At 37.3% G+C, this 27,727-nt stretch overlaps 1 protein-coding gene and 1 pseudogene across 3 annotated transcripts; one reads left to right on the top strand and one right to left on the bottom strand.

Moving 5' to 3' along the window:
• The first annotated feature begins 2,854 nt into the window (after nt 1-2,854).
• GCG (glucagon) lies at nt 2,855-17,781 on the top strand. Of its 2 annotated transcripts, XM_082465208.1 has the most exons (6): nt 2,855-5,975; nt 8,954-9,054; nt 10,515-10,676; nt 12,317-12,454; nt 13,790-13,933; nt 14,854-17,781. In XM_082465208.1, exons 2-6 carry the CDS (start codon nt 8,963-8,965, stop codon nt 14,858-14,860), a joined length of 543 nt encoding a protein of 180 aa, XP_082321334.1. In that variant the 5' UTR covers nt 2,855-5,975; nt 8,954-8,962; the 3' UTR covers nt 14,861-17,781. The 2 variants fall into 2 exon arrangements, with proteins under 2 accessions (XP_082321334.1, XP_082321333.1); XM_082465207.1 differs by having other exon boundaries at nt 2,855-9,054.
• Nucleotides 17,160-17,761, bottom strand: LOC309662394 (securin pseudogene; annotated as a pseudogene). Its single transcript has one exon. The product of its transcript is annotated as a securin pseudogene (transcript).
• Nucleotides 17,782-27,727: the final 9,946 nt, after the last annotated feature.

The raw sequence follows: 27,727 nt of genomic DNA, 5'->3' as shown, positions 1-27,727 counted from the left end.
CGACAGGGCTCACAGTTAATACTCTGGTGTGCTCTATGAGGATTAAAAGATTTTTATTCAAATGGAAGTGAAAACTCAGTCTTTACTTCCTCTGACAGCGTTCCAACAAAGAAACAATTTACTTTTCAGTCAGAAGGAGTCAGGATTAGAACACAGTACTGAGGCCACAGAACTATTTCTGAGTTCAGAGATAAATTATTTGGGGTAATTTATTACAAAATGAAATTGTAGAAATTAATTCTCTATGTTTGAAGAATAAAATAGTCAAACAATGGATTGTTTTAAATTAGATAAAATTCTACTTAAAAATATGATAATAGCCTAAAGGGCTTTATAAATTAGCCTTCAGTCTATGATTATATCATTTCAATATCACCAAAAAACTGGGCATATCTTTGCAGTACATCTGATAAAATATGATGTGGCAGCACCAGCCCTGAGCAAGTTTCAGGCAGGGGGCAAGCCTGATTATAAGACATCATGAATTTTTTAAAAAGTGTTCATAACTCCATTTTGCATTTTCAGCATTTTTTAGGATACAGATTTCAAATTTTAAATATTCTAATGGCTGAGGTTACTTCTTTTTACAGAAGCCTTTGAGAAATTGCAATGTTTTAATTGGTTCACATTAAAGACTCTTAGAAGCTTGAGGGAAAAAAGTCTTTCCAGATGAGCAAGAGGTTGGATAAATGTAATGACATATGGTTTGTTTTTTATAGTCACAATATGCGAAAAATAGAAGCATAACACATGTATTCAATGATATATATGTATTTATACATATAAATATATATTCTGATTATAAATTATGAGATATGATTATTTTGTATCAATGTGATTTTGTTTTCTTTCTCTTTCTTGTTCCCTTTATGAATAAAAATAACAACTGAAACTTAGAACAATTTTAAACATCTCATTATACCAGGGATCTAGCAAGAGATAAAATCAACATATGCAAAGCCATGATGCCGCACGGTCCCCTCCTCAGACTTGTGAGCTGGGCTGTCTACAGGGTCTCAGAGCCTCAGGGTGGGAAAACTGTCCGCTGATCTTATTATGGAATTTCCCCTCACCCAGCAGGCTTCTTTGGAATTATTCCAGATGAAAGGGTCATGACTTGTTTCTTAAATATCTCTCAGGAAAAATCTATCTCACATCCTTTGGCAAACTCAGAACTCGCCTTGGATGTTCTTCTTTTATTGCCTCTGGACCCCTGTGTTCATCAAGACACTCAGGAGATGTGAAAGGCATCTGATCATTACGTTCTATGTACTCAATTTTTAAAGTTTCAAAGGGTTTTGTTAAATGCCTCGCTACTTTTTTTCTTCCAAGTTAAAAAAAAACAAACCTGAGTTAATGTAAACTTTTCTCTCACATGCTATAGACAATTTTTTGGGGTGGGGAGGAGTGATCTTTTGCAGGCTCGTGGGTTATTTTCGGAAGATCCTTGTTATGGAGAAGAGAAATAACATGCATATGGAGAGGATTACCTCCAAGAAACCAAAATGGACCTCAAACTCATCGGGAAAGTGTTAGTGGTCACTATTAAGTCTTACATGAGGGCGGAGGCATACCCTAGGGACAGGCCTTGAAAATGATTGAGAAGGAGCTGTGATCACTATTCCACTACCTCTGAACGGTGGTTCTCACACCCTGTCTTCTTGAAGTTTTTTTTCCATTTACCCAGGCCTGGCCCTGCGCTACCAATTTACCTCCAAGCTTTGTTGCCCCCACGTGTCTCTGAACTTCATTTACGTTACCTAACTCATCCTTGGTAACTGAAGGGTCAAACTCTTTAGCTTCCAGAGTAACTGATTAATTGGTGCTAATGGCCCACCCACACATTTATTTTATAATAGCTTGAATTTAACTTTTTAGTTTGGAAAATTTCAAACGTGTCTAAAGTGAGTAGAATCACATAATAAAACCTCATTATAATAACTCATCAGTCAATTTCAACGATTATCAATATTCTACCATGCTTCACCATACCACTTTAAATTTTACTATTTTTTTCTTTTAGTTAAAATTTACATAAATTGAAATCACAAATCTTAGCTGCACTATTTTGACAACTGGACATGCCTTGGTAAGACACACCCCTTTCACGATATGGAATATTTCCACCTCCCCAGAAAGTTACCCCCAGACTATCCTCCTCTTCCAAGAGAAAACCACAGTTCTGTGTTTTATTTAACCTTAGCTTTGCTTCTGCAACTTCTATGAATGCATTCATACTGTATGCAGTGTTTTGTGTCCACCTTCTTTCACTCAGTGTCATATCTGTGAAATTCATCCATATTGCTGCCAATATCTGTTACTGTTCAGTAGGATTCCATTATGTGAATTCCATACCACAATTTGTCTATTTTTTCTTTTGCTGATGGATAGTTTGGTTCTTCCCAGTTTGTAGCTGTTGTAAATAAAGCTGTTGTGAATATTTTTATATATGTCTTTTCGTGGATATATGTTTTCATTTCTTTTGGGTAAAACACCTAGAAGTGGAATTACTAGGTCAAAGTGTAGCTGTACAGTTAGCTTTAAAGCTTAAGCTTTCATCCCTTTTTAAATTGCATTTTTAAGCGTTTTGAATAAATAATGAAATGAAATGGTAAAAAATTCCAGACGGCATAACAAATATATATTAAGAAGTATTCTTTGCACTCTGTTCCTGTCTAGCCCACAGCTCCACACTGCCTCCTACAGGTAAGCGCTTTTATTAATCTCTTGTGCATTCTTCCAATTTTTTTAAACACAGTGATGAGTAAATAAACATACATTTGTCCCCTTCCCTCTTCTAACACAAAAGGTAACCTACTATATATCCATAATACACCTTCCTATTTTCACATCATTACATATATAGGTAGAAATATAGATGGGATAAATTTCCAGAATGGTGCTTTAGCCTTACTAGGCCAAGGGTGATAGGTATTTGTAATTTTGTTAATGTTGCCAAATTGTGCCCCAAACGTGTTGTGATATGTTGTAATCCCATCAGCAATGCATGAGCGATCCCCTCGACCATAGTCTTGCTACCAGAGTGCACTGTGAACCTGGATCTTTGCCATTCTCAAGCATTTCAACTCAAGTTTCCTGAACAGCTGAGGAAAATAAGCGTGCAAAACCCCTGCACCCTATGATCTTGTGAGGTGAGGTCCTAAGCAGAATCTGCTACTTAATTTGTGCGGCCAAGTAAAAAGCAAAAATGTGGAGTCCTTGTTCAAAAATTATTAAGAATTTCAAGATGGTGAGAGTAGGACATTAAGCCAAGCATGCGGCCCTGTAAAGAAAGTAAGAGAGCTTTGAGTAGGAAGTTATTTCACCTTAAAATTTGATGCACATTTTTGCACTCCACTCCATATAATAGTCATGTTTTAAATTACCTTTATCAAGTCAAATTGACCTTTCAGGAAGGCATATCATAGCTATCACGTGGCCATACCTCAGGTGCCACCACACAGCCTGATGGGAGAACTCTAGATGACTTCTCCCAGAACTTCCCTGCTCCCAGACAAGCTTTTTAATACTAGTTATATAAATGCAGGGCCACCACTTTCCCTGCCTCACGTCTAAATAACTGAATAAGTGCGATGATGGGAACTGAAGGCCAAGTGGATGTTGATGTTGGGACAGTCATTGCAAGAAGATCCACTAGTCCAAGTTGCACTTGTTGTTTGTCTTAATTTCTGACGGCACCATGTCTGTTAGCGAGCCTGATTTCCCCTTCCAAGGGAGAAGAGCAGTGCCTTATTCAGTGGCACTCTTACTGCTTCTGCACTCTCAGAACGCTTATCATTAATGGTATTGGGGACCCCCAAGAATCAGTGTTGTTGGGCTGGAGATGACGCTAGAGGAAATTTCCTGAAAAAACTCGAGATAGTCACTTCTGAAATAATAGAAAGCAAGTGGAGTGGAGGGAAAAAAAGAAGTTTTTTCATGATATATTGGGAGAGGGCATTTACTGAGATGCCAGGTGCCATGTTAACGCCCTTATATACGTCATTGCAGAGCCCCCTTCTTCAGGCTGCTCCCACAAACAAGTAGCCTCTGCAAAGGAAAGACAGACAGACAGACTGACAGAGGCAGAGAAAGAGGGGAAGAAACATCTACTCAAACAGGTAAAGGGGAAAAAATAGAACTGAATGCCAAACAATTTAATAAAAATATAACCAATATACTCATGAGGATTGAGGCCAGAGGGAAGAACAATTTGATCATATAGTAAACTAATCCACACTTTCAAATCATTACAGCATGCGTTAATTGTTAATCCAGACAGCCCCGAGGTGTGCCACAGTTCTCTGCTCTTTCACCCCCTCTGCTGGTGAAATCCGTCCTCAGGTCAAAACACAAGCAAGCACAGGGAGAAGGTGAAGAAAATGAGATATGTATTTTACACAGTTGTGCTTCTCAAAGTTTAATATGCATATGAATTGCCTGGGAATCTTGGTAAAATGCAAATTACTTACTAAGTCTGGGCTTGGGCCTGAGAGTCTGCATTTCTGGCAAACTCCCAAGTGGTGCTGGTCCTTGGACCACACTTTGAATAGCAAGGCTAACATTAATGATATACCATCAGTAATCACCAGCACAAATACTTCTTCCTGAGGTCCCCCAGTTTCACAGAGAACTGATCTCTATGGCCTTTAAATAGCTCTACATCCAACAGTGGGTCCAATCCACAAAGTGAACAGTTTAAATTCATTGGGAATGTTTCTACAGTTATCTCAATGATTTACTTCTGTGCAAGTTTCACCGTGCAGTCGATTATATTAGAATATTGGAATCTAGTTAACACATGTTGCAATGATTTGGTCAAATGAAAACAAATTTTTATTTTAGAAGAGTCATTTAACCAACACTCTCATTTCTAAACAGGAAGCTGAGGCATAAAGAGAGTATGTGACTTGACTGAGGCCACACAGCTTGTTTATAGCAGCCAAACTAAAATCTAATTACACCAGCGCTGTCGTCATGCTGTCTGTCCAGATCTTTCCCATTTTTCTCTTTCTCTAAGGTGACCAGACTCATATCTGCTAAATCCCATAGGTCACTGAAGTCCTAAGTGGCAGATCACAAAGCTCAATAAATATGACAGTATACATAGTAACTCATTCTTTTGTAAATTAGTGTCCAACTCTCTTATCAGCAGAGTTAGCCTTTAAATATCCATTAGAAGGAAAACGAAATACTAGACCCTGTCTTATTACCGTCACCTATCTTGGATGTTTAATCCTCACTTTGCTTTATCCTTTCTTCCTGAATCCCATTTTTAACAACAGGACACATTAGGTCTTTTAAATGATATTCTTTAAACTTCCCCAACAAAATAATACAGTAAGAAATACAGTAATTAATACAAATTAATTTCGTATAGTGTAAGATTCTTAATAAGTATGTTTTGAGTGAGTGATTTATTATTTGGGTAGATGAAAGGATGAATAGATTATTATACTAAGATAAATTCATCGTAACTAAATAGCAAAGAGGGGCTTATAAGACCCTCGAATAAGGCTATGCTCAAAGTGGGTTGGCCACGGACTATGTAATTTCACGTTCTTTTGTCTGCAGCATAAAAATTCACTTTAGAGTACTTAAGTGATTTTCATGCCTGATCAAGAGTGAAAGGTGAATCTCCAAGCTGCCCTTTCCATCATTCTCAGCAAAAAAAAAAAAGACAAGAGTAAATAAAAAGTTTCCTGGTCTCTGACTTCCCACCCAATATAAACGTAGAATGCAGATGAGCAAAGTGAGTGAGCGAGTGAAATTGTTTGTAACAAAAACCCATTATTCACAGATGAAAAATTTATATTGTCAGCGTAATATCTGTGAGGCTAAACAACGCTGGAGAGGATATAAAAGCAGTGCGCTTCGGTGCAGAACTACAGAGCTCAGGACACTGCACACCAAAGTCCCCAAAAGAGGGCTCGCTCTCTCTCCACCTGCTCTGTCCCACCTCCTGGTGTCAGAAGGTAAGATTAATACTGACAGATTGTAAGACTGAAAATCCTGTTTGGGGTCCAGTTAAGTATTCATAAGGGGGCAAAGTATTATGAATTATAGTGCTGTTTTTTCATCTTATACTTTATTACTATAATACACAGGGCAGAGTTGAGATGAAAAAGTGATATAAAATGCATTTACATAAACTTCAACATACTGTAGCCGCAAAGTGAGTTGAAGAAATAATTCAATGCAAAGATACAAAATAGAAAGAAAAACAAAGATTCAAATCAATGCACTTACTACAAGATTTAACTGTTATGAGAACTGCATTTTAAAAATAAGTGGTAACATTTTGAAAAACAAATATTTTTCTTTGGATTTGATAAATGTGTGTACTATTGTGAACAGAAGGAGTCTTTTAAATTCAGCAGAAATGTGTCCATTAGAGAGGTTATAACAGCAATTGCTCCTTACCAATGAAAACATATGGTTTTCCAAAAGAGCAGAATTAACATCATCATTCAAATATTCAAATAAGGCTGATAAGGCTATCAAAAAATCAAAGTCCATGAAATCAGCTCTTTGTAAATAAGACATAGCATATTTTGTGCAGAGAGCAAATATCATTGATTACTGGGAATTCTGTGGATGGAGCTGAGTAAAAGCATAGATTAATAATTACTTACTATGTATTGAGGACCAATAGTAATAAATAAAATATCTAAAATGTTTATATTGCAAAATGAAATTATAGTAAATACCATTAAAAAAAAGAAAATCAGATGTTCTAAAGTACCTACTTAAGCTCTTAAGGACAAAGAACACTTTTATGAAGATCCTCAATGGGTAAGTGATTACGTGGTATGGTTTCTTTTCCGCACACTAGTTAACACCTGTGAGAGGAAATGATCTAGCCAGTTTTACAAGTATTTGGCCTAAAGCACCAATATATTTAGGGATACACTGTATGTCACCTTGCCTAGGTCAAAGATTAATCTTTCTAAAAGACTTTCTATTCAGGAAATACTATTGGTACCATATCTCCTTTTAAATTTGAGTAGAAATGTAAGGTTCTTATAAAACTGCAGATTCTTTCTGTAGGCTGCCTAAAGCAGGGGTGGGGAAGTAACTGGAAAGTCTTCTCTTATTGAATAAGATTTTGATACCAAAATAATGCAAATATTTGCTTTCTCAAGTCGTGGTATTCAAACAACCTTATTCTTAAATTTTTCACAATTCTGTTGACTTTTGCACAATGAATAAATACAATTTTAAAAATCAGTTACTTCTTTCAGTAGAGCTCATTCTGTTGCCTGGAGAGGACTTCGAGCATTCTCTTCTGTATGGTTGTTTCTTCTACCAGCTCTCTCAGGGGCAGAAAACCACCTGCTCCGTATCTGCCTCCAGAGGACATCATAGAAGATACTGTAAAACCGTTAGGGACATTGTGTGGAAGGAATTACAGTTCTCAACTGACTTTCCAACAATGACGTAATCCTAAAGAGAAATGCTTGCTTTAATTTTTAAGTTTCTGAAAGCATAAATTTATCATTAAAAATTATAATCAGAAGACCCTGCCTATATATTTGGCAAGGTTTCCAAAGTTTGCCAACCAGATAAACTGAAGCACAGCAAAATGCCAAATTAGTACTTGAATGTTGATGAATGAAGAAGGATGAATATGTAATGCCTATTGTGTTGCTTTGTCTAACTGACCTCTTAATCTAAAAAGAGTTAATATTTCAAAGGAAAAAAAATATCACGCAGGTATTACACTCTCCATGTTTTAGTGCCAAAGACAGATAGTAAGTATGGCTAAGATGTTAAAGAAAAGACTGATAGTTTAAAATGATAATATTTATAAAATACTTATTTCAAACCAAATGCCATTTGCTAAAAATACTCATTCAAATATTTTATGGATAAGCACCATCAAACTTGGATTGAAATCCCCACTTCTCAAAGTAAACACGATCGGTTGAAAGTAGCAGAGAGAAGTTCATGACAAACACTGGACTTGAGGTTTTCATTCAGAAAATAGGGGTGCTTGTCCTGTGGGGACCTTCTGGCCACATTCATGTTGGTCCCACCCCACCCATCCACACTGCATCATGATGTCCTTGGCATCCCATGGCTTCATGAGGCATCTGCTTGTGATGCGAGGTATTCTACAACCTGGTCTAGGGTGTCACTAGCAGTGAATGACACGTCCTGGACTCAGTCCAATTATAAAACAACCAGGGGACTTCCAAGACTTCAGAAGCAAGCATTAATTTTCTTTATGACAGTGATCTCTTAGTTTCTTAGTTGTGATTGTTCAAGTTGCCAGAAGCATTAGTTCTTGTTGCAAATTGCTTGTCTTTAAAATGATTTTTTTCCCTTTAATTTAGAACAGGTCAAAGCACCCTAAAATACCTCAAATCTGTTGGCCGCTTTATAATTACAAAGTCTAGACCAAGTTACACTATTTAAAATATAAATGAATAATACATCTGAACCGACAGCTGGTATGCCAAGTTGTAGCCTGAGGCTGCTTTAAGATGGTTGAAATGCAGTATAATGTAAATGCTTGGAAGTGAAGGACTATTAATTGAAAGCCAGACTGATAGTGAAGAGGGTGGCATTACGGATAAGGCGCCATTCAGGCTAACCATATGTAGCATATCATCTACAGTGGGTATTTTCAATGTTTATCATGGACATTTTTAATTTCAAGTCTGGAAGTGAGCCTTCTAATCATTAACAGAAGTGTCCTACACTAATGAAAAAGCTTCATAGTGCTACACATCTTTTGTATTCTTTCTAGCCACCAAAAAAAAAAAGAACTGCAGGAAAAATATAATCTAATATTTAAAATTACTAGAAATATAATCAGAATAAAATTGATGACTAGCTTTTTGTTCTATTTATAATATTTACTTAGTCAAAATTGAACTAATTTAGTCTGACTGGTTTAAATATGGTTGAGGGTCTCTATCTTTCCCTTGACTCTGTGTTCCAACAGGCAGCAAAAATGAAAAGCATTTACTTTGTGGCTGGATTGCTTGTAATGCTGGTCCAAGGCAGCTGGCAACGTTCCCTTCAGGACACAGAAGAGAAATCCAGGTATTAAATCTTTAGACTTGAACTAACATAGCACTATGGTTAGAATACAGCCCGAGATAACTGTGATTAATAAATAGGTCTCAGTAATTTGGAGTAAATACTCCGCAGAATTTTCAAATGTTTAAAGTATCATTGTGATAAAGGCTTTTCTAGAGTACAGATCAGAGTATGTTGTTTCATAACCGAAGGGGTGGGCAATGTTGAAAAATATGTTACATGGGAAATTATAGCTCTTTGAAATCTTCAGCTAATACTCCCCATTCATTCATTACTCACACTGCAGAGTAGGCCATTTTAATTATTCACACAAACTTTTCCTCTTTTATTCCTTTCTAAAAATTAACACTGTTTCTTACTAATTGTAAAAGTCATACATGTTCATTATAGAAAATATGCATGTACTGTGTATAAATATAGCCCGATCAGTTACAGCTTTGTATTATGTTCTGTCTCTTAGCATTGTATTGTTAGCTTATTTTTATTATATCATTACAAATATCTATTAAGTGTATGGTATTTAATGGCTACATACTATTTCACCTCATAAATATACAATATTTATTTAGCTACTCCTGCTCTATTGAGTATGTAAGGGTTCTTCTAATTTTCCCACAAAGAATGCTGCAAATAACATTTCTTCCTACATTTCTTACTATTTTTCTGAGGATTTATTTCTAGTAGTAAAATAATCATGTCAAAGGATCTGAATGAGCTTAAATTTTTTATCTTGCCAACTGGCTTTCCAGAAAAGTCATACACATGCACACTCCCATCAGCATTATAGAAATACTCCTCTCACAATATCCTCCTCGGTATTTAATCCTTGCTAATTTGATAGGTAAAAATAGTATCTCATTTCTATTTTTGAGTTTTAATCATATTGAATATTTCCCCACATAGCCGTGCCAACCAACTGTTGATTACTGGCATGTGGATTACCCACTACACAGTTTCAAATTAGCAAGTGGGCTTTTTCTTGCCTTTCTTCGAATTTTTAATTGTCTTTCCTTCATCATTAGCTACCACATAGCCAGGAAATGGAGCTACTTTTTTATATTAATATATGCGAAACAGAATTCGGAACATAAATCTGCTGCCCCCAAAAAAACGGTTTGGTATTCTTCACTCTTTTAAAATATTCAAGGCGTTGCTCTCTTCTGGCATTATTAACATAATTACGAGTAGATGAAATTGTTAAAAAAAGATTTATTTAATCCTATTTCAGAAAAAAGAAGCCAGTCGAAAAATCAATTGCTAGAATTCCAAATCGGAGTGCATTCAACTCTGGTAAAACCATGGGATTCCCATGGCAAATTAAGGTCTTTCTGAACTGCCAACTGAAATACTCAAGGAACCTGCCTTCCAACTTCATGTGGTTCTGTATTTTGTAGAGAAGCTGCTTCTCAAGTGAATCTACTATTGAGGGGAGATTTAATTGCACCAGTCACTCTTCTTCACAGATCATTCCCAGCTCCCCAGACCGACCCGCTCAATGATCCAGATCAGATGAATGAAGACAAGCGCCACTCACAGGGCACGTTCACCAGTGACTACAGCAAGTATCTGGACTCCAGGCGTGCCCAGGATTTTGTGCAGTGGTTGATGAACACCAAGAGGAATAAGTAAGAGTCTGAACCTGATCAGAAATTTGCACACAAATGTATTACTTAAATATGTCTAAAATTCCTCCTGACTTTCTTAAGTTATCGTGCCTATCAGATAGTGCCCATAAGCTCTTTCAATTTTGATGATTTTCAAGGTTGGTGATGTTATCCTTCCTAATGTGCCTCTGAATGTCCCACCCCTCATCCCTCCAAAACTCTTACCCACCCTCCAATAGGACATAGAATTTAAATTTTCCCAACTGTGGTCTTAGCAATATTCACTCCCATGCTCATTTTCCTTTAAAATTGAAAGCTGACTTTTATGGACCTGCAAGATTAGAAATCTAATCCCTGACCAAAAGATAAGAGCAGATTCAACATTCCCTTGTAGGATTCAAACTCATGACTATGATCACAAAGTATTCTCTAGCCAAGTTAGTCATGGTAAGGAATGGAAACAGATGCAGTCTTTTTCTTGTAGAATACAATCCAAGATACACATTTAAAATTACAGCCTAGCTGCACAGCATAAAGAGAGAAGAAGGTATATAAGAACACAAGCCTATCACAAGGCATATATTTTAATGCTGGACTTCCTTTGACAGTTTTGAGGGTTTTTTTGCTGCATCCAGGCTACTGGACGAAATCAGCCGCAAGGGTTTCACAGGGATGGTGGAATTTCACAATTTCTTTGGAGGGTGACCCACAAGGGGAAGGGAGCTATGCAGACAAAGTAGCTGAAGGAATCTAAAAATCAGGAAAAGGGAATAAATTTGTCTGGATAGAATGGAGAAGGGGGACAGAGAGAAACGAGCCAGCAGGAAGGATAAAAGAGAGCTGTTGACCAAAAATCCTTAAACTGGAGAGTACAGGAAAGATGGCGGTCATGGTCAGAGAAGACACTGAGAGAAGTCCTCGTTAAGGATTACAGATGGGGCCATTGGCGAAATGGGAGAAATCACATATTTGAAAAAATGCAAACAACTGTCTTCATTTCTAGAAAGGGAATGCCACGACTTGGTAAACTAATGTAAAACAATCCTAGCTCCCAGGCAGTTTCTGTTGTGTTTAAGATGAAACCTTCCAGGGCTAATATATGATGGAACAACTGACCATCTATCTGGTCAACCACCTCCACAGAGCACTCTGTACACATTTGAGGGTGATACGGGGTCATCTTCTTAGCTTTCCTCACTGCTAGCCCATCACACATTTCCTTTAATCCAATATCAGGTGGTCTTTTGATGACATTTTGAGATGCTCCTTTGCTTTCCCTTGATTCAGTTAACTAACTCTGACCCCGTATGTACTAATGACAAGCTGCTGTTTTGTTTGCAGGTAGCATAGCACAGTGGATAGTCCCCATACATTGAGACTGAAGAAAATGCTGCTTTAATAGTCAATGGCACAGATAAGCAGGGCAGGTGAAAATGGGTCACTAGGTGGAGTGAGGGAGCTTAGCCCCCCATAATTTTTATTAGCCCCCCATCAACCTTCACTCCAGATAATTAATGTAGCTTCCAGACAAGTTCTCTACCCACCCTCATCTCTCAAAGCCACACAGAATCCCGAACCCAAAGCTGCCACTGCTTGCTTATAGGTGAGAACCATATTGCTAAAGAGACAGATCTTCAATTTAACTTTCACATTTCTTTCAGGAATAACATTGCCAAACGTCATGATGAATTTGAGAGACATGCTGAAGGGACCTTTACCAGTGATGTAAGTTCTTATCTGGAAGGCCAAGCTGCCAAGGAATTCATTGCTTGGCTGGTGAAAGGCCGAGGAAGGCGAGAGTAAGTCTGTACATTCTTACTTAACTTTTCTTCTTCTTTTTTTTTTTTTTTTTTTTTTGCTTGATGTGAAAAACTTAGAATACGGTTATCTATATACGGATCTGCATTACGGAAGCCATTAGTATAGTCTCACAGAGTAAAGAAATAACTCCTGTTGGTGGGAGACAATTTACAAAAGTCTCGTCTGTTTTATCTCTGTTAGCAAGTATTAATAATAGAGTCAAACAGGTTACTTTTTTATCCCCCATTATAGTTGTATTATAATTAGGGCATTAATTTGCCAATCCAGGACACTTTTGAGAATAAACAGAGTGCTTTTGATAACTACACCAGGAAAATAAGCTTAAACTAGGACTGTCCAGGAAAACTAGGGATAAGGGAAAAGAAGAAATAATGCAGAAAACTTAGTTTCACTTTAAATAGTTACATAATTTATGTGTTAGTAAGTATTGTGTTAGTGAGTATTGAGGTTAAAATGTGATAAAGACTGAAAGGAATTAAACTTAAGACGTTTAATGAAATGACATTCAAAATACAGATATGTGGCAACATCTATATATTTAACAATGTGCCCATTTTTTATGGGACTGTCATAAAGATAACCATTAAATTATCACAGCTGAAAATACGCCCAAGACCTTTAGGTACTTTCTTGGATTTTACCACAACCAAACAGACCCCTGAACCATCCCATTTTCTTGTGATCATTTTGATTGACATTTGAATGATGAGAAGCAGGAAATTCATGTTCCACTCTATTTTTATTTTTAGTGAGACTTTAAAGAGCTGTCGAGGCAAAAGGGAACTAGTATTGTTGCTGATTTTTAAAACATTAACAATCAAATTTACAAAATCAGTGGGAAAATAGTCACTTACACTTGAGACTATTTTACAGTGTTTTAAAGGGATACCAAAAATTCTGCTAAATAAATCAATCGAAGAGAAAATCTGATATAGACTAAGGTTTAATCCCTTAATACTTCACTTGGCAAGGCTGTTTTGATAATCACTAGTTTTACAGGCTAGAATATATTTTTATGAATTATAAACAAATTAATAGTCTCAATAATAACTTCTGTGTTGGCAATACACTAAAATCTTTGAAGCAGCTGGAATATGGAAAAGGCCTTAGTTTCAGGTCCCAGCTTTGCGCTATTCTACTTAATTCCCTTTCTGATATGCAAGTTTCTATGAGGCTTTTTGTGATAAGCCCTCTGTAAATAGAAACATATGGTTTTGTCAGTGATGCTTACACATGTTACCAGTGATAGGCAACCAATAAACATTTATTTGAAATGTTTAACCAAGTACTGATTTTACCTCTCTTTTTCTCAGTTTCCCAGAAGAAGTCACCATCGTTGAAGAACTCCGCCGCAGACACGCCGATGGCTCTTTCTCTGATGAGATGAACACGGTTCTCGATAATCTTGCCACCCGAGACTTTATAAACTGGTTGCTTCAGACAAAAATTACTGACAGGTGATTTATTTTAGTTCATTCTGAAAACCATCAACACTTTCATAAACATTATCATACTGCTACAGGTTGTTACTATGTGGGGAGAGAGTCTTTACTCTCTTGGTATATAATCAAAATTATGAATCATTCAAGAGTACATTATTATATTTGTTTTCTGTTATTACAATTTTATCCATTCACTCATTTATTCCAAACACATTTCCTGAGTGTCAATAAGGGACAAGGCATTCGGAACACATTGCAAGTTGCTATGTATGTTGAAATTTTAGCACAAAGTAAGATACCAGTATATATGGTATTAAATACTTAATGTAATAAGCATAGCAGTAAAAATTTAAATGCCAAAATTAACCACTTATCTTGGTAGGTTGTAATTGCTTTTTTTATAATTATTCATACACTTTATATTTCTTTTTTTAAAATTAATTAATTAATTTATTTATTTTTGGCTGTGTTGGGTCTTCGTTTCTGTGCGAGGGCTTTCTCTAGTTGCGGCGAGCGGGGGCCACTCTTCATCGCGGTGCGCGGGCCTCTCACTGTCGCGGCCTCTCTTGTTGCGGAGCACAGGCTCCAGACGCGCAGGCTCAGTAGTTGTGGCTCATGGGCCTAGCCGCTCCGCGGCATGTGGGATCTTCCTGGACCGGGGCACGAACCCGTGTCCCCTGCATTGGCAGGCAGATTCTTAACCACTGTGCCACCAGGGAAGCCCTACTTTATATTTCTTGATAGGGACACTTTAGGATAAGCCATCTTCAAATGTAAATATTTGAAAAGTCCAAAAGACAAAGGGATCTATAAGATGAAAAGACATAAATAACTTTGATCAAAATAAATCATTGAAATATTTCCTGGATAAGTTAACTATATCATCTGTGTATTATACTACGTTAAGTCATTTTCTCTTTTTTTTTAATCTCCAGGAAGTAAGTGTGTCATTACTCAAGATCATCTTCACAACATCACCTGCCAGCCATGTGGGATGTTTGAAATTTTAAGATCTGTAAATTTAAGAGGTGTATTCTAAAGCCATATTGCTTTGCATGCCAATAAATGAATTTCCTTTTAATATTGTGTAACCAAAAGATCATAAATAAATAAACCATTGTCAAAATAGTGCTAAAATGTCAGCTTTAAAATAAAAAAAAATGCAGAATTCTCTTATTTTCTTCTTATTTTGGATGAAGTACCCTAACCTGCTTACACTTAGCAATGAAACTGTTGTTCTATGATATAGTCTGTATATATAAATTACTCCAATCACAACATATCTGCATTATAATAATAGAATAAGGGAAGGGCTGGTAGCCACAGTTGTGAAACTGAAAGAGAACTTTCTTCTTGAAACTTCTGTCATAACAATGCTCAGCTTTCAATATATAAAAATAGACTAAATAAAAATGTCAAGCTTCTTCACCATGGTCTGTTTTCTCTCTTCTTTGTGCTCCCACGCCTTCCAAATACCCCTGCTTCCTAAGCTGGTAGCCCATAAGCCAAATCTGATGCCCAGCCGTGGTTTCATGTTTTAAGTTGTTACACAGTGCTTTAACGTTTTTAGCCAACATTGAAAAATCAAGGTATTTTACATTAAAATGTTGACTTCTTACATTTCTTGAAAAATTAGGTCCTCAGGAAATATTAGACCCACAAAACAAATCTCTTCTGAAGCTGAGAGCCAGCTGCCTTCTTCTGAACGGTCACATGCTTTTCAGCTCACTATTGTGCCCCCTACACACACACACACACACCTGTGCATGTTATACATTCACAACCAGATAATGTACACAGGTAGCCACTTTCCCCAGTCCACTTTATTTATACATCTTACTTGCCTGGCACCTGCAGGCATTTAAATTTGTCTATCATACCCTATACTCTTATCTCCCTGTCCTGCAGTGTCCAGTATCTTGGACCAGTCTGATGCTGATTGCCGTGTCAGAGACATTTCTCTGCTGTATAGAGACAGCATTGCCAACTCTCTTTCTCTCTTTTATTATTGAGATATAATAAACACATAACATTGTGTTTGTTTATGGTGAACATGTCTATTTACATTTATATATTGCCGTATGATTACCACCAGAGCTTTAGCTAACTCCTCTGTCAGGTCACACAATTATCATTTCTTTTCTGTAGTGAGAACATTTAAGATCTAGTCTCCTAGCCATTTTGAAGTATGTAATACTGTATTATTGACTATAATCCCTATACTGCCCATTAGATCTCCAGAACTCACTCATCTTCTAGTTGCAAAGGTGTAACCTTTAATAACAACTTCCCCACCCCCTAGGTCCTGATAACCATTGTTTGTTCAAGAGTGTGTTGTTTAGTTTCCACATGCTCATAAACTTTCCAGCTTTCCTCTTGTTGTTGATTTCTAGTTTCATATCATTGTTATCAGAAAAGATAGTTGGTATGATTTCAATCTTCTTAAATCTACTAAGACTTATTCTGTGACCTGTCATATGACTTATCCTGGAGAATGTTCTATGTGCACTTGAGAAGAATGTGTATTTTGCTGCTGTTGGATGGAATGCTCTATAAATATCTAAGTCCTTTTAGTCTAATATATAGTTCAAGTCTAACATTTCCTTCTTGATTTTCTGTCTAGATGATCTATCCATTGCTGAAAGTAGGATATTGAAGTCCCCTGCTATCATTATATTGTTGTCTATTTTTCCCTTCAGATATGTTAGTATTTGCTTAATATATTCAGCTGTTCCATTGTTGAGTATCTATATTTTTATGATTGTTATATCTTTTTGATAAATAGACCCCTTAATTATTATATAATGACCTTCTTTGTCTCTTGTTACTGTATTGGCTTAAAGTCTATTATAAGTATAGCCACACCCACTTTATTTTGGTTTCCACTTGCAAGGATTATCTTTTTCCATCCTTTCATTTTGAGCCTATGTATGTCCTTAAAGCTGAAGTGAGCCTCCTATAGGCAGCATATGGTTAGGTCTTGTTTTTTTATCCCTTTATACACTCTGTGACTTTTGGTTGGTGAATTTATTCCATTTACATTTAGAGTAATTATTGATATGTTAGGCCTTATTAATGTCATTTATTAGTTGCTTTTTAGGTGTTTTGTAATTCCATTGTTTCTTTTTTCCTCTGTATCTGCTTACCATTTTAAATTAGTGATTTTCCATTTTCTTCTTGTTAAACAAAAAAATTGCTTATTAATACAAAAGTACACGCAAAGTATAAAGTGATAAGAAATTTAAATATCTAAGTCAGAGCAAACAGGTGGCAATTCAACATCCAGAGTTGACAAATTGCTTGAAAGAAACTGCAACAGATTAGATTCCCCCTGATGAAGAGGGAATCTTCAAAGGTGAAGAGGGGCCAAGGTATAATAGCTTTTCAAGTTTCCTCTCCTCACTGAGAATCATGAGAGACACTCCATTCAAGGGGAGGTGTCCAATTTGGTGCTTTTAAGGCAGGTCAAAACCCTCAAAATCTAGGGGATTGAAGGGAAAATGTGTCTCTATTTCTCGATAGGTATCATTTGAGGCAGGAACAGAGCTTTTTCTTTAACAGTGCTTTTGGTCATCTTTTTGGCAGAGAAGTTTGTCTCTGAGGCATCTCTTAGTCTTTATTGACTTTTTTTGTAGCTCTGTTGACAGTTCCTAAAGACTTTCTGGTGGCTTTAGGTAAGGCTGTTGGAAAATCAAACATTTTGCAAACATGTGATGTTGAAACCCAAGATCTCCCATCTAAGACTTTGACTGAAGTCCTAGACCCCAGCTTCAGTCTCTCCTTAGAAGCCACACGGATGCCTGGTTCTCCATTTTCCTTAATAACAAAGATCAGAGTAGTCATTCTGGATTAAGCAAGACTCAGTCTTTTTTTCTGCTCTGACTGCTTTTCTTGGTTTTCCACTCTGATTCCCTTTTCTTTATCTTTTGTGAATCTACTCTAGGTTTTAGTTTTCTGGTTGCCAGGAGGCTTACATAAAACGTCTTATGGAAAAAACAGTTCATTTTAATGTGATAGCCACTTAACTTCAATCACATATGAAAACTCTACACTTCTACTCCCTGACTTTTATATTTTTTATATCACAAGCTATGTCTTTTTATATTATGTGTTTGTTAACAAATTATGGTAGCTACTCTGCTATAGATGCTTTCTATTGCATTTTCCATTTCATTCATAAGATTCTTCAGCTCCAGAATTTCTGTTTGGTTCTTTTTTATGATTTCTATCTCTGTTAAATTTCTCATTTTGTTCATGTATTGTTTTCCTGATTTTGTTAAATTGTCTTACTGTGTTTTCTTGTAGCTCATTGAGCTATTTTGAATTCTTCATTGAGTAAATTGCAAAATTCCATGTCTTTGAGTTTGGTAATTGGAGATTATTGTTATCTTTTGATGATGACAAATTTCCTTGATTCTTCATGTTTTTGGAGTTCTGCATTGCTGATTTTACATTTGAAGTAGCAGAATCACCCACAAATCTTTACTAGTTCCCGTCAGGTGAGATACATTGATCCTTTGTCCTATTATATCTGGGGTTTCTCTGACCTTGTATGGATACACCAACTCCACAATTCTTGCTCCCTCTTATGGCAGAATTCTTAAGCTTTTATACCTTCTCTGGTTCTTACTACTCACCAGGTGAGCTGCTGAAAACCTATCTCTTTTTTCCAAAAAGTAGCGCTACAGCTCAAGTTTGTGATTTCTCCCTTGCACACAGACTTCGGTCTGATTTTCTGAGCGTGCTCCATTTTCCACACTTGGGAGCCCACACAAGGAGCCAGCAGAAGAGTGGGGCGAGGTGTGTGTTTAGTAATTGGGGCATTGAGGATGCCTGCAGTTCTGATGGGGGGCATTCTCACAGGTGGGCTTCCTTTGGAGTCCTGAAAGCAGTCAGCAGGACTCTCTAATGCCCTTTGATATTCTTATCTGCCTCTCTCCTCATCTCCTCTCATCCTCCAGTCATGGATGTCCTCCCCTCAGTACTGTGGGTACTGCTGGAGAGAAATGGGTTTCTCCAGTAGCTTCCCACACAGCTGGGGTAGCCTGGCACTCATTCACCACTCACCTTTTCTCCCCCAAGAGAGGTTGTCACCAGTTAGTTCAGCCCTGCGCTGTGTCACCTTGGGGGAGGGACAGAGCTGAGTGGTTCCTCTCACCCTCTCCAAAGCATCCAAATTTGGTTTTATTTTTTGTTTTTGTTTTTGCTCCAATGGAGTGTTGGAATAGCCCCTCAGGAAGGCTAGACCTCTACGAAGTCTCTCTTATCTTGGATGGCTGCCCAAGTCAACACTCTCCAGGTTTTCCTCAACTGCCGCCAAGGGGTGTCGGGGCAGGTTCACCAGCTCCTGCTGGTTCGCAGACTGTACAAAGGTCTGTCTTCCTTTTGCCAGATGCACAGTTGGGAGAGACTCCTTCCAGGTCCCTTGACATATGGTGCTCGATCCCACAACTCTACAGACGTACTTTTGTTCACAAATGGATGCTGGTTTTTAGTTGTTAAAAAGGGGACAGAAAGGAGGAATGTATTATGCCAAAATGACGCTGACATCAATTTGAGTTGGATCCTCTTTCTCTATCTCTAAAGTGCCTGTAAGCCAGAATTTCCCAATTACCAACCAATAAGTTTCTAAAATTTATAAATTACTTATATACTTTGACCGAAAGGAGGAATATCTGTAATATCTGTAATAATCCTCTCATCCATTTACATAATGACAAGCTTTTCCTGATCTGTATAGAAAATTTAAGATTAGCATTATCTAAGTAGGTTTAGTGCCAGCTGTGGGAGCCTGAGCAGGTAATTTAAGCTGCCTGGGCCTAAATTCCTCATGAGAAAAAATTAGAGTAAAAGTGCCTAATCACCACCATATCTTTCAGAAGTCTTTGTTTATAACTCTGTATTTGTCTTACAATGAGTTCTCAGTAATAATAGGATCCTGAAGTATCCATCCTAAGATCATTATTATGGAGCTACTCAGGGCAGAAGTTACCTTTGTATGTATCAAGATTATGTCAGTGAGCTTCTCCAGAACCAAAACTAACATGTTTTCCTCCAAAGCATCTGAAAGGGGAAGGCTCATAGGCTGCACAAGTTCTTTCTGAGTAGGGTTTTTTTTCGTATATTTGCTTGACGTTTTAGGTAGGCGATGGCTTTGTGGATTGTTTTTTTTTTTTTTTTAATAGCTACTTTATTTATTTATTTATTTATTTTATTTTTGGCTGTGTTGGGTCTTCGGTTCGTGCGAGGGCTTTCTCTAGTTGCGGCAAGCGGGGGCCACTCTTCATCGCGGTGTGGGGACCGCTCTTCATCGCGGTGTGCGGGCCTTTCACTATCGCGGCCCCTCCCGTTGTGGGCCACAGGCTCCAGACGCGCAGGCTCAGCAGTTGTGGCTCACGGGCCCAGCTGCTCCGTGGCATGTGGGATCTTCCCAGACCAGGGCTCGAACCCGTGTCCCCTGCATTAGCAGGCAGATTCTCAACCACTGCGCCACCAGGGAAGCCCGGCTTTGTGGATTGTTAAGGCATTCAACTGATAAGATCAATGTACTGTATTTTTCACAGTTCTGAGCTAACAAGCTCAAGGCTATTCTATGGGACTTCCCTGCTGGCGCAGTGGTTAAGAATCTGCCTGCCAGTGCAGGGGACACGGGTTCGAGCCCTGGTCCAGGAAGATCCCACATGCCACGGAGCAACTAAACCACAACTAAACCACCACAACTACTGAGCTTGCGCTCTAGAGCCCACGAGCCACAACTACTGAGCCCACGTGCTGCAACTACTGAAGCTCGCGTGCCTAGAGCCCGTGCTCCGCAACAAGAGAAGCCACCGCAATGAGGATCCCACACTCCGCAACAAGAGAAGACACCACAATGAGAAGCCTGTGCACTGCAACGAAGAGTAGCCCCCGCTTACCACGACTAGAGAAAGCCCGCATGCCGCAACAAAGACACAATGCAGCCAAAAATAAATAATAAATAAGTAAATAAATTTATTTAAAAAAAAAAAAGGTTGTTCTACAATGTCCACCATGGTTTCTTTTATGCAAATTGTTGCCTTTACTCTGATACCAATGTATCACAGGTGACATAACAGGCTCCATTTGGAACTGAAGTTTGGTTTAGAAACTAAACAGATATGTTTTCTTGTGATACCAAGTCAAAAGCTTGAGAACACCTCTATGCCCACTCCAGTTAAGCAGCAGCCTTCAGAACCAGGGATACAAAATAGAGGAGGTAGGCAGCTAAGGAAACTGACACCTAGCTGGAGTGAATGGAAAAGGGAAGCATAAAACAGCAAATGTGAGTCAAGCCCAAAATAATGCCAAAGGTCAAAATCAGAGATTAATCTTCCCTTAGGTTTAAAAGGCAAACTAAGGGACGACAGTGGGAAATAAAGCTAAGGATGGGGACTGCAGGCCTAGAAATGAAGTTGAATGTATTAGTTACATATTATGTTTACCTGTGTGTAATACAAACCCAATCACAGAGACTGAACTAAATAGGGGGATATATATTTTTTACAAAACAAGAAGTCCAGAAGCAGGAAGTCCAAAAGTAAGCATATCAGCAATAACACCTGTTCTTTATGCTTCTGCTTTGCCATCATTAGCAAATGGCTTTCCTCTCACAGTCACCTCAAATTTGAAAAATGACTGATCCATCTCCCAGTTTCCTGCCCATGTTTTAGGGAAGATAAAGAGGAAAAAAAGGATGGGTAGGAGGATAAAGAGGAAGAAGAAGAGGAGGAAAATGAGAATAAGTATCTAGAAGGAGAACTGACAATCAGGAAGGGAATGCACAATTTTTGAAAAAGCAAGACATTCCCAGGAATCTCCAGAAGAATTTTGATTTTTTTTTTGGCCAGAAATGTGTCTCATGACCTCATCCTGGCTACAAGGAAGGCTAGGGAATTTTGTCTTTCAGATGAATATGTTGCAGCCCATAGAAAACAGGATTATATTAGTAAGGAAAGCTAAAAGAATGAATATACGTATGAAATTAGAATCAAAAGGTGCATTACCACAGTCAGGGTTGAGATGCCCAAGCCACATTTTACTGAGTGCCACCTTTGTAGTTTGAAGTTTCATTGGCCTAAGTCCAAGCAGGTTTGCAAAACCCTGGACTCCCTCTGAATTCAATGTGATAAAAGTAAAACACCCAACAAAGATTACTGTAGAACATTTAGATAAGACTCATACAAGCATTTTATATCTTTAATTATAGAACTAAGATTAAATAATGGGGATAAGACTATAAAGCAGTCATGTTGAATGAACCAGGCAGATATAAATATAAAAGAAAGCAGGGGTTGAACTATTGGCACCAAAAGTTAAAATTCCAGCAAAAAAATATTAAGGAAAAGAAGGACACTCTAAAATACTGAGTGTTCGGAATCATAATGAAGATCTATAACAGCTGTTAATATTTATGCACCCAATAACACATCAACCACTTTCATAAAGCAGAAACTACATGAGATTCAAGAAGCAATAGTCAGAAATACACTGATAAAAAGAAATCTAAACTCTCCTCTCTTAACTCAAGATAGAGTCAGGGAAGAAAAAAATTAGGATACAGAGACCTAAACAACATAATCAATAAGGTAGATCTTATAGATCTAAATTGAACTATGAATTCTGATGAAAGAGGATACATGTTCTTCAAAATGGAATGGAAAAGTCACAAAAATTGACCACATGGTCGGCCACAAAGACAACCTTAATTATACAAATAATTGTACAAATTTTGAAGATTGGAATCATTCAGACCATAGTGGAATTAAGTTAAAAATCAAAAACAAAAGATAGCTTAAAAATTCACAACTGCTTGAAACTAGGCAATCACTTCTAAATAACCCATCAGTCAAAGACATCATAAAGGAAATCAAAAAATACTTTTGAACTGTACTATAATGAAAATAAGATAAATACAAATGAAAGATACAACTAAAGCTGTATTTAAGAATAAAACATTGCTTTAAATGTATTTGTTAGGAAAGAAGAAAGTTTGGAAATCAATAGCCTAAGCTTTTACCTCCAAAAGCTGGGCGGAAAAGGACAGCAAATTTCAGAAAGTAAAAGAAAGGAAATTTTTAAAAACCAGAAGAAAATAATGAAATAGATAAAAATTGGCACTAAAAATTAACAAAGCCAAAAGTTAGTTCTTTGAGTAGATTAATAAAATTAATAAATCCCTAGCAAGACTAGGCAAGGACAAAAAGAGGAAAAATTACCAATACCTAAAATAAAATGGGACATCTCTATAGATATTACAGACAATATAATGATAATAAGTATATAGTACATAAAATTCTATGCCTGGTAAATTTGACAATTAGATAAAGTGGACAAATTCTTTTTAAAAATGTTACTTAAATAGACACAAATAATAGGAAAATCTTAATAGTCCTCTGTCTATTATGGAAATTGGATCTGTTATTTTAAAAACTTTTCCAGAAAAGAACTCCAGGCCCAGATGGCTTAACAGGTGAATTCTTCTAAACATTTAAGGAAGAAAAAACACCAATATTACATAAATTCTTCAAAATAAGGAGCAAATATAAAACACTTCCCACCTCATTTTATGAGACCAGGATAACCTTGATACAAAAATCTGACAAAGATTTTACAGAAAAGGAACACAATAGATCAATCTGATTGAACATAGGTAAAAAAATCCTATATAAAACCTTGATGAATCAAATCTAGTAATATATAAAAGAAATATTACAGTACAAACAAGGAATAAGAAGAAACAACAATATATAAAATAAAATGAATTTGGAAACAACCACTGAAACAAATGAAATTAAAACAAATATGAGACTATTGGAAATGTCTATGATTTATTAGAATAAAATGTATTTGAAAACCTAGAAGAGAGTGATGAAATTTGAAAGAAAATGTAATTTTAAAAATTGACATTAGTAGACATAAAAAAAGCTTAAATAAACCAATTTCCATAGAAGAAATGGACAAAAATATCAAAGAATCATCTCATAAAAAGTCACCACGTCTAGGGACTTCCCTGGTGGTGCATTGGTTAAGAACCCACCTGCCAATGCAGGGGACACGGTTTTGATCCCTGGTCCAGTAAGATCCCACATGACATGGAGCAACTAAGCCCATGCACCACAACTACTGAGCCTGCGCTCTAGAGCCCATGAGCTACAACTACTGAGCCTGCGTGCTGCAACTACTGAAGCCCGTGCGCCTAGAGCCCATGCTTCTCAACAGGAGAAGCCACCGCAGTGAGAAGCCCGCACACTGCAATGAAAAGTAGCCCCCAATTGCCGCAACTAGAGAAAGCTTGCACGCAGCAACAAAGACCCAACACAGTCAAAAATAATAAATATATAAAATAAATAAATTTATTAAAAAAAAAAAGTCACCAGGTCCAGATGGTTTTGCATGGAACTTCTATCAAACTTTCAAAGAAGTTGGTAATTATGATACTTCATAACTTATTTCAGAGGCTAAGGGGAGAAAAGAAGAAGACCAATGTTCTAATTCTTTTTATAAAGTGAGTGTAACATTGATACTTAAGCTTGATAAAGATAGAAGAAAAAACCCAGAAAACTGTGAGCTATTTCATTTATGAAGTTGATTTTAAAATCCTAAAAATCCCAGCAAATAGAATTCAACACATATTAAAAATATTAATACACTATGATTAAATGAAATTTATTCCAAAATTATCAAGGGGGCTCTATATTAGAAAATCTGTTAATGTAATGTACCATATTAAGAGATCTAAAAAGAAAAAAAATTATCATCTCCACACATGCTGCATATAAAATTTTAATAAAATGGAATTAATGCATTACACATTTATATCAAATTTGTAAAAGCCAGCAGCCTAAATGGTGGCAAAGATATGGCACTGGAAGTCTCATGGATGATAGTCTAAAATGAGATGAGCACACAGGAAAACAGTTTGGCAATTTGTTATAAAGTTAAACATATATGTACCCTATATATATTACCAAAAGAAACATTATTATAAACAACTTAAATACTCATACATCTGTCCATAGGATACTGGTTGAATGAATCAAGTTACTTTGACAAAATGGACAAACTGCATAGCCATTAAAAAAATGTGTATTTGTATGTATATGATTTGAACAAAGATGTTCTAGTAGCTTTCCTAATAGCTGAAATATTGGAAACCCAAATGTCCCTCAACAGAAGAATGGACAGAAAAACTGGTATATTCATACAAAGAAATATTACACAGCAATAAAAAGGACAAATTATTATGATAATACATGCAACAAGATGATTAATCTCACAAATAATATGTTACACAAAAGTAGCCAAATACAAAATAGAACATACTACTTGATTCTATTATAAGAAGCTTAAGAGCAGCACAGACTAAGCAATGGTGGTAGAATAGCTTAATGGTTGCCTCTGGGGAGGGAGGTGAGGAGTTCTGAGTAGAATGGACACCAGAGAGCTTCCTAGAAAATGAAAATGATGGAAATGTTCTATTTCTTGATTAAGATGTGGGTTACATGGAAATGCACGTTTATCAGACGTCGGCAAAATGTGCACTTAAGATCTATGCAGTTCACTGTGTATAAATTGTGCCTTAATAAATAAATTTAAATATGCAAAATCTATATGAATAAAACAAAATAAAACTATATTAAGATATTAGTTCTAACTCAAAAGCTTGGCAATACACTCTGTTGACAAGGATGTGGGTACACAGAACCTTTCAAACGCTGCAGATGAGCATACAAAATGTCATTACCCCTTCTGGAGGAGTATTTGACAATATACCAAAACTACTTAGACATTTGCCCTTTTCCTCAGCAGCCCCAGTTCTAGAAATTTACCCTAAAGATACACACTTAAAAAGAAAAATCTAGGGCTTCCGTGGTGGCTCAGTGGTTAAGAATCTGCCTGCCAAAGCAAGGGACACAGGTTCGTGCCCTGGCTGGGGAAGATCCCACATGCCACGGAGCAACTAAGCCCGTGCGCCACAGCTACTGAGCCTGCGCTCTAGAGCCCACAAGCCACAACTACTGAAGCCTGCGCGGCTAGAGCTCGTGCTCCGCAATAAGAGAAGCCACACCAATAAGAAGCCCGCGCACCACAACGAAGAGTAGTCCCCGCTCATGGCAGCTAGAGAAAGCCCGTGCACAGCAACAAAGACCCAACACGGCCAAAAATAAATAAATTTATTTTTAAAATAAATAAATTTATTTTTAAAATAAATAAATAAATATATTTAAAAAATAAATAAAATAAAATAAAAAATAAAAATCTACTTACGTACAAGGTTACTCTTTGTGGATATTGATTATTCATTGTAAAAAATTAGAAATAACCTGAATACCCATACGATACTAGTTGAATGAATCAAGATACATCCATGAAATAGGGAACTGTATAGCCATTAAAAAAGAAGAAGAATGAGTTTCAGTTCATAAAGATAAGTTTGTTTCCGGTAGTATTAGTGTAATTGTTGGGGAAGAAAAAGACTTTCCTTTGCTCTTCTAGTTTCTTCTGGCTGGTCTAAAATTAAATTAACATTAGATTAACAGAAGAAAATCAAATTTCATTTCATACATGCAGGAACCCCACATACATGAGAGATTCTTGATAATAACTCTTTTACTGGGGAAAATCTCCAATCTAAATTCTTCTAGGTAGCTAGGGAGGGACAGTAGTTTCTCTTGAGCCTATAGGGTCTCCCCTGCCTTTAGCTCAAAATAATCCACATGCCAAAGTAGCACATCTTGGGGAGGCCTGGTCTGAACCCTCATACAATAATTCTGAAACTGCTAGGAGAGAGACTCTTAAGGACATGCATTTTTACTGACTCCTGGGCTGCCGTCAGGGGGTTCACAGCCTGGCCTGGACACTGGCAAAAGGGTAATTTCATGATTCAAGGAAAGCTTCTCTGGGATGCCTCTATCTGGAGATAGCCAGCTCACACATGTCGATTGTGGTCACTTATATATCTCTGCACACGCGCGCACACACACACACACACACACACACAGACACATAAACAAACACCAAAAGCACATTATAATAGCATTGCAGACTCTTTATCCAAGTTACACACCTGTTCCAAGGCCCCACATGAGCCACACCCCAGAGTACCAGGCATAGCCCTGGAAACAATTATTCCTCCAGAGATGCCATACCCACTAGCAGAATGGGACCACATCACATCAGGGCATCAGGTAGTGACTGACTGGGCAAATAGGCACAGCATCTTCCTCACCCCGGTTCTAGACAAAATGGTGGCAGGTAATTGCCCCCTTTGCTCTCAAACAAAACTCTGGGAGGCTCCCAGGTGGGGGCGTGTTCCCTGGGGCGATAGACCCTACTGCTATGGCAACTGATTTTTATTTGACGGCCACCGCCCTCTCCTGGAGCTAGTAGGTATGAAACCACCATTGTGGATATAGTAAGTCCCCTACATACGAATGAGTTCCGTTCCGAGAGTGTGTTCGTAACTCCAATTTGTTCGTAGTCCAACAAAGTTAGCCTAGGTACCCAACTAACACAATCGGCTACATAGTACCGAACTGTAATAGGTTTATAATACTTTTCACCCAAATAATACATAAAAAATAAACAAACAAAAAATAAAGAAAACCTTTTTAATCTTACAGTACAGTACCTTGAAAAGTACAGTAGTACAGAGCAACAGCTGGCATACAGGGGCTGGCATCAAGTGAACAGGCAAGAAGAGTTACTGACTGGAGGAGGGAGAGGAGGTGGGAGATGGTAGAGCTGAAGGATCGTCAGCAATAGGAGATGGAGGGCAAGCTGCAATTTCAC

This window comes from Balaenoptera physalus (assembly GCF_965194825.1).
Source record: "Balaenoptera physalus genome assembly, chromosome: 6".
NCBI lineage: Eukaryota > Metazoa > Chordata > Mammalia > Artiodactyla > Balaenopteridae > Balaenoptera > Balaenoptera physalus.
The sequence above is the reverse complement of the archived record's forward strand: the minus strand, read 5'-3'. Positions and strand labels throughout refer to the sequence as shown.

Coding starts and splice junctions, on each gene's coding strand:
- GCG (XM_082465207.1), top strand. CDS start 8,909: ATGGTTGAGGGTCTCTATCTTTCCCTTGACTCTGTGTTCCAACAGGCA. Junction 10,677..12,316: donor ATGAACACCAAGAGGAATAA/GTAAGAGTCTGA, acceptor CATTTCTTTCAG/GAATAACATTGCCAAACGTC. Junction 12,455..13,789: donor AAAGGCCGAGGAAGGCGAGA/GTAAGTCTGTAC, acceptor TCTTTTTCTCAG/TTTCCCAGAAGAAGTCACCA.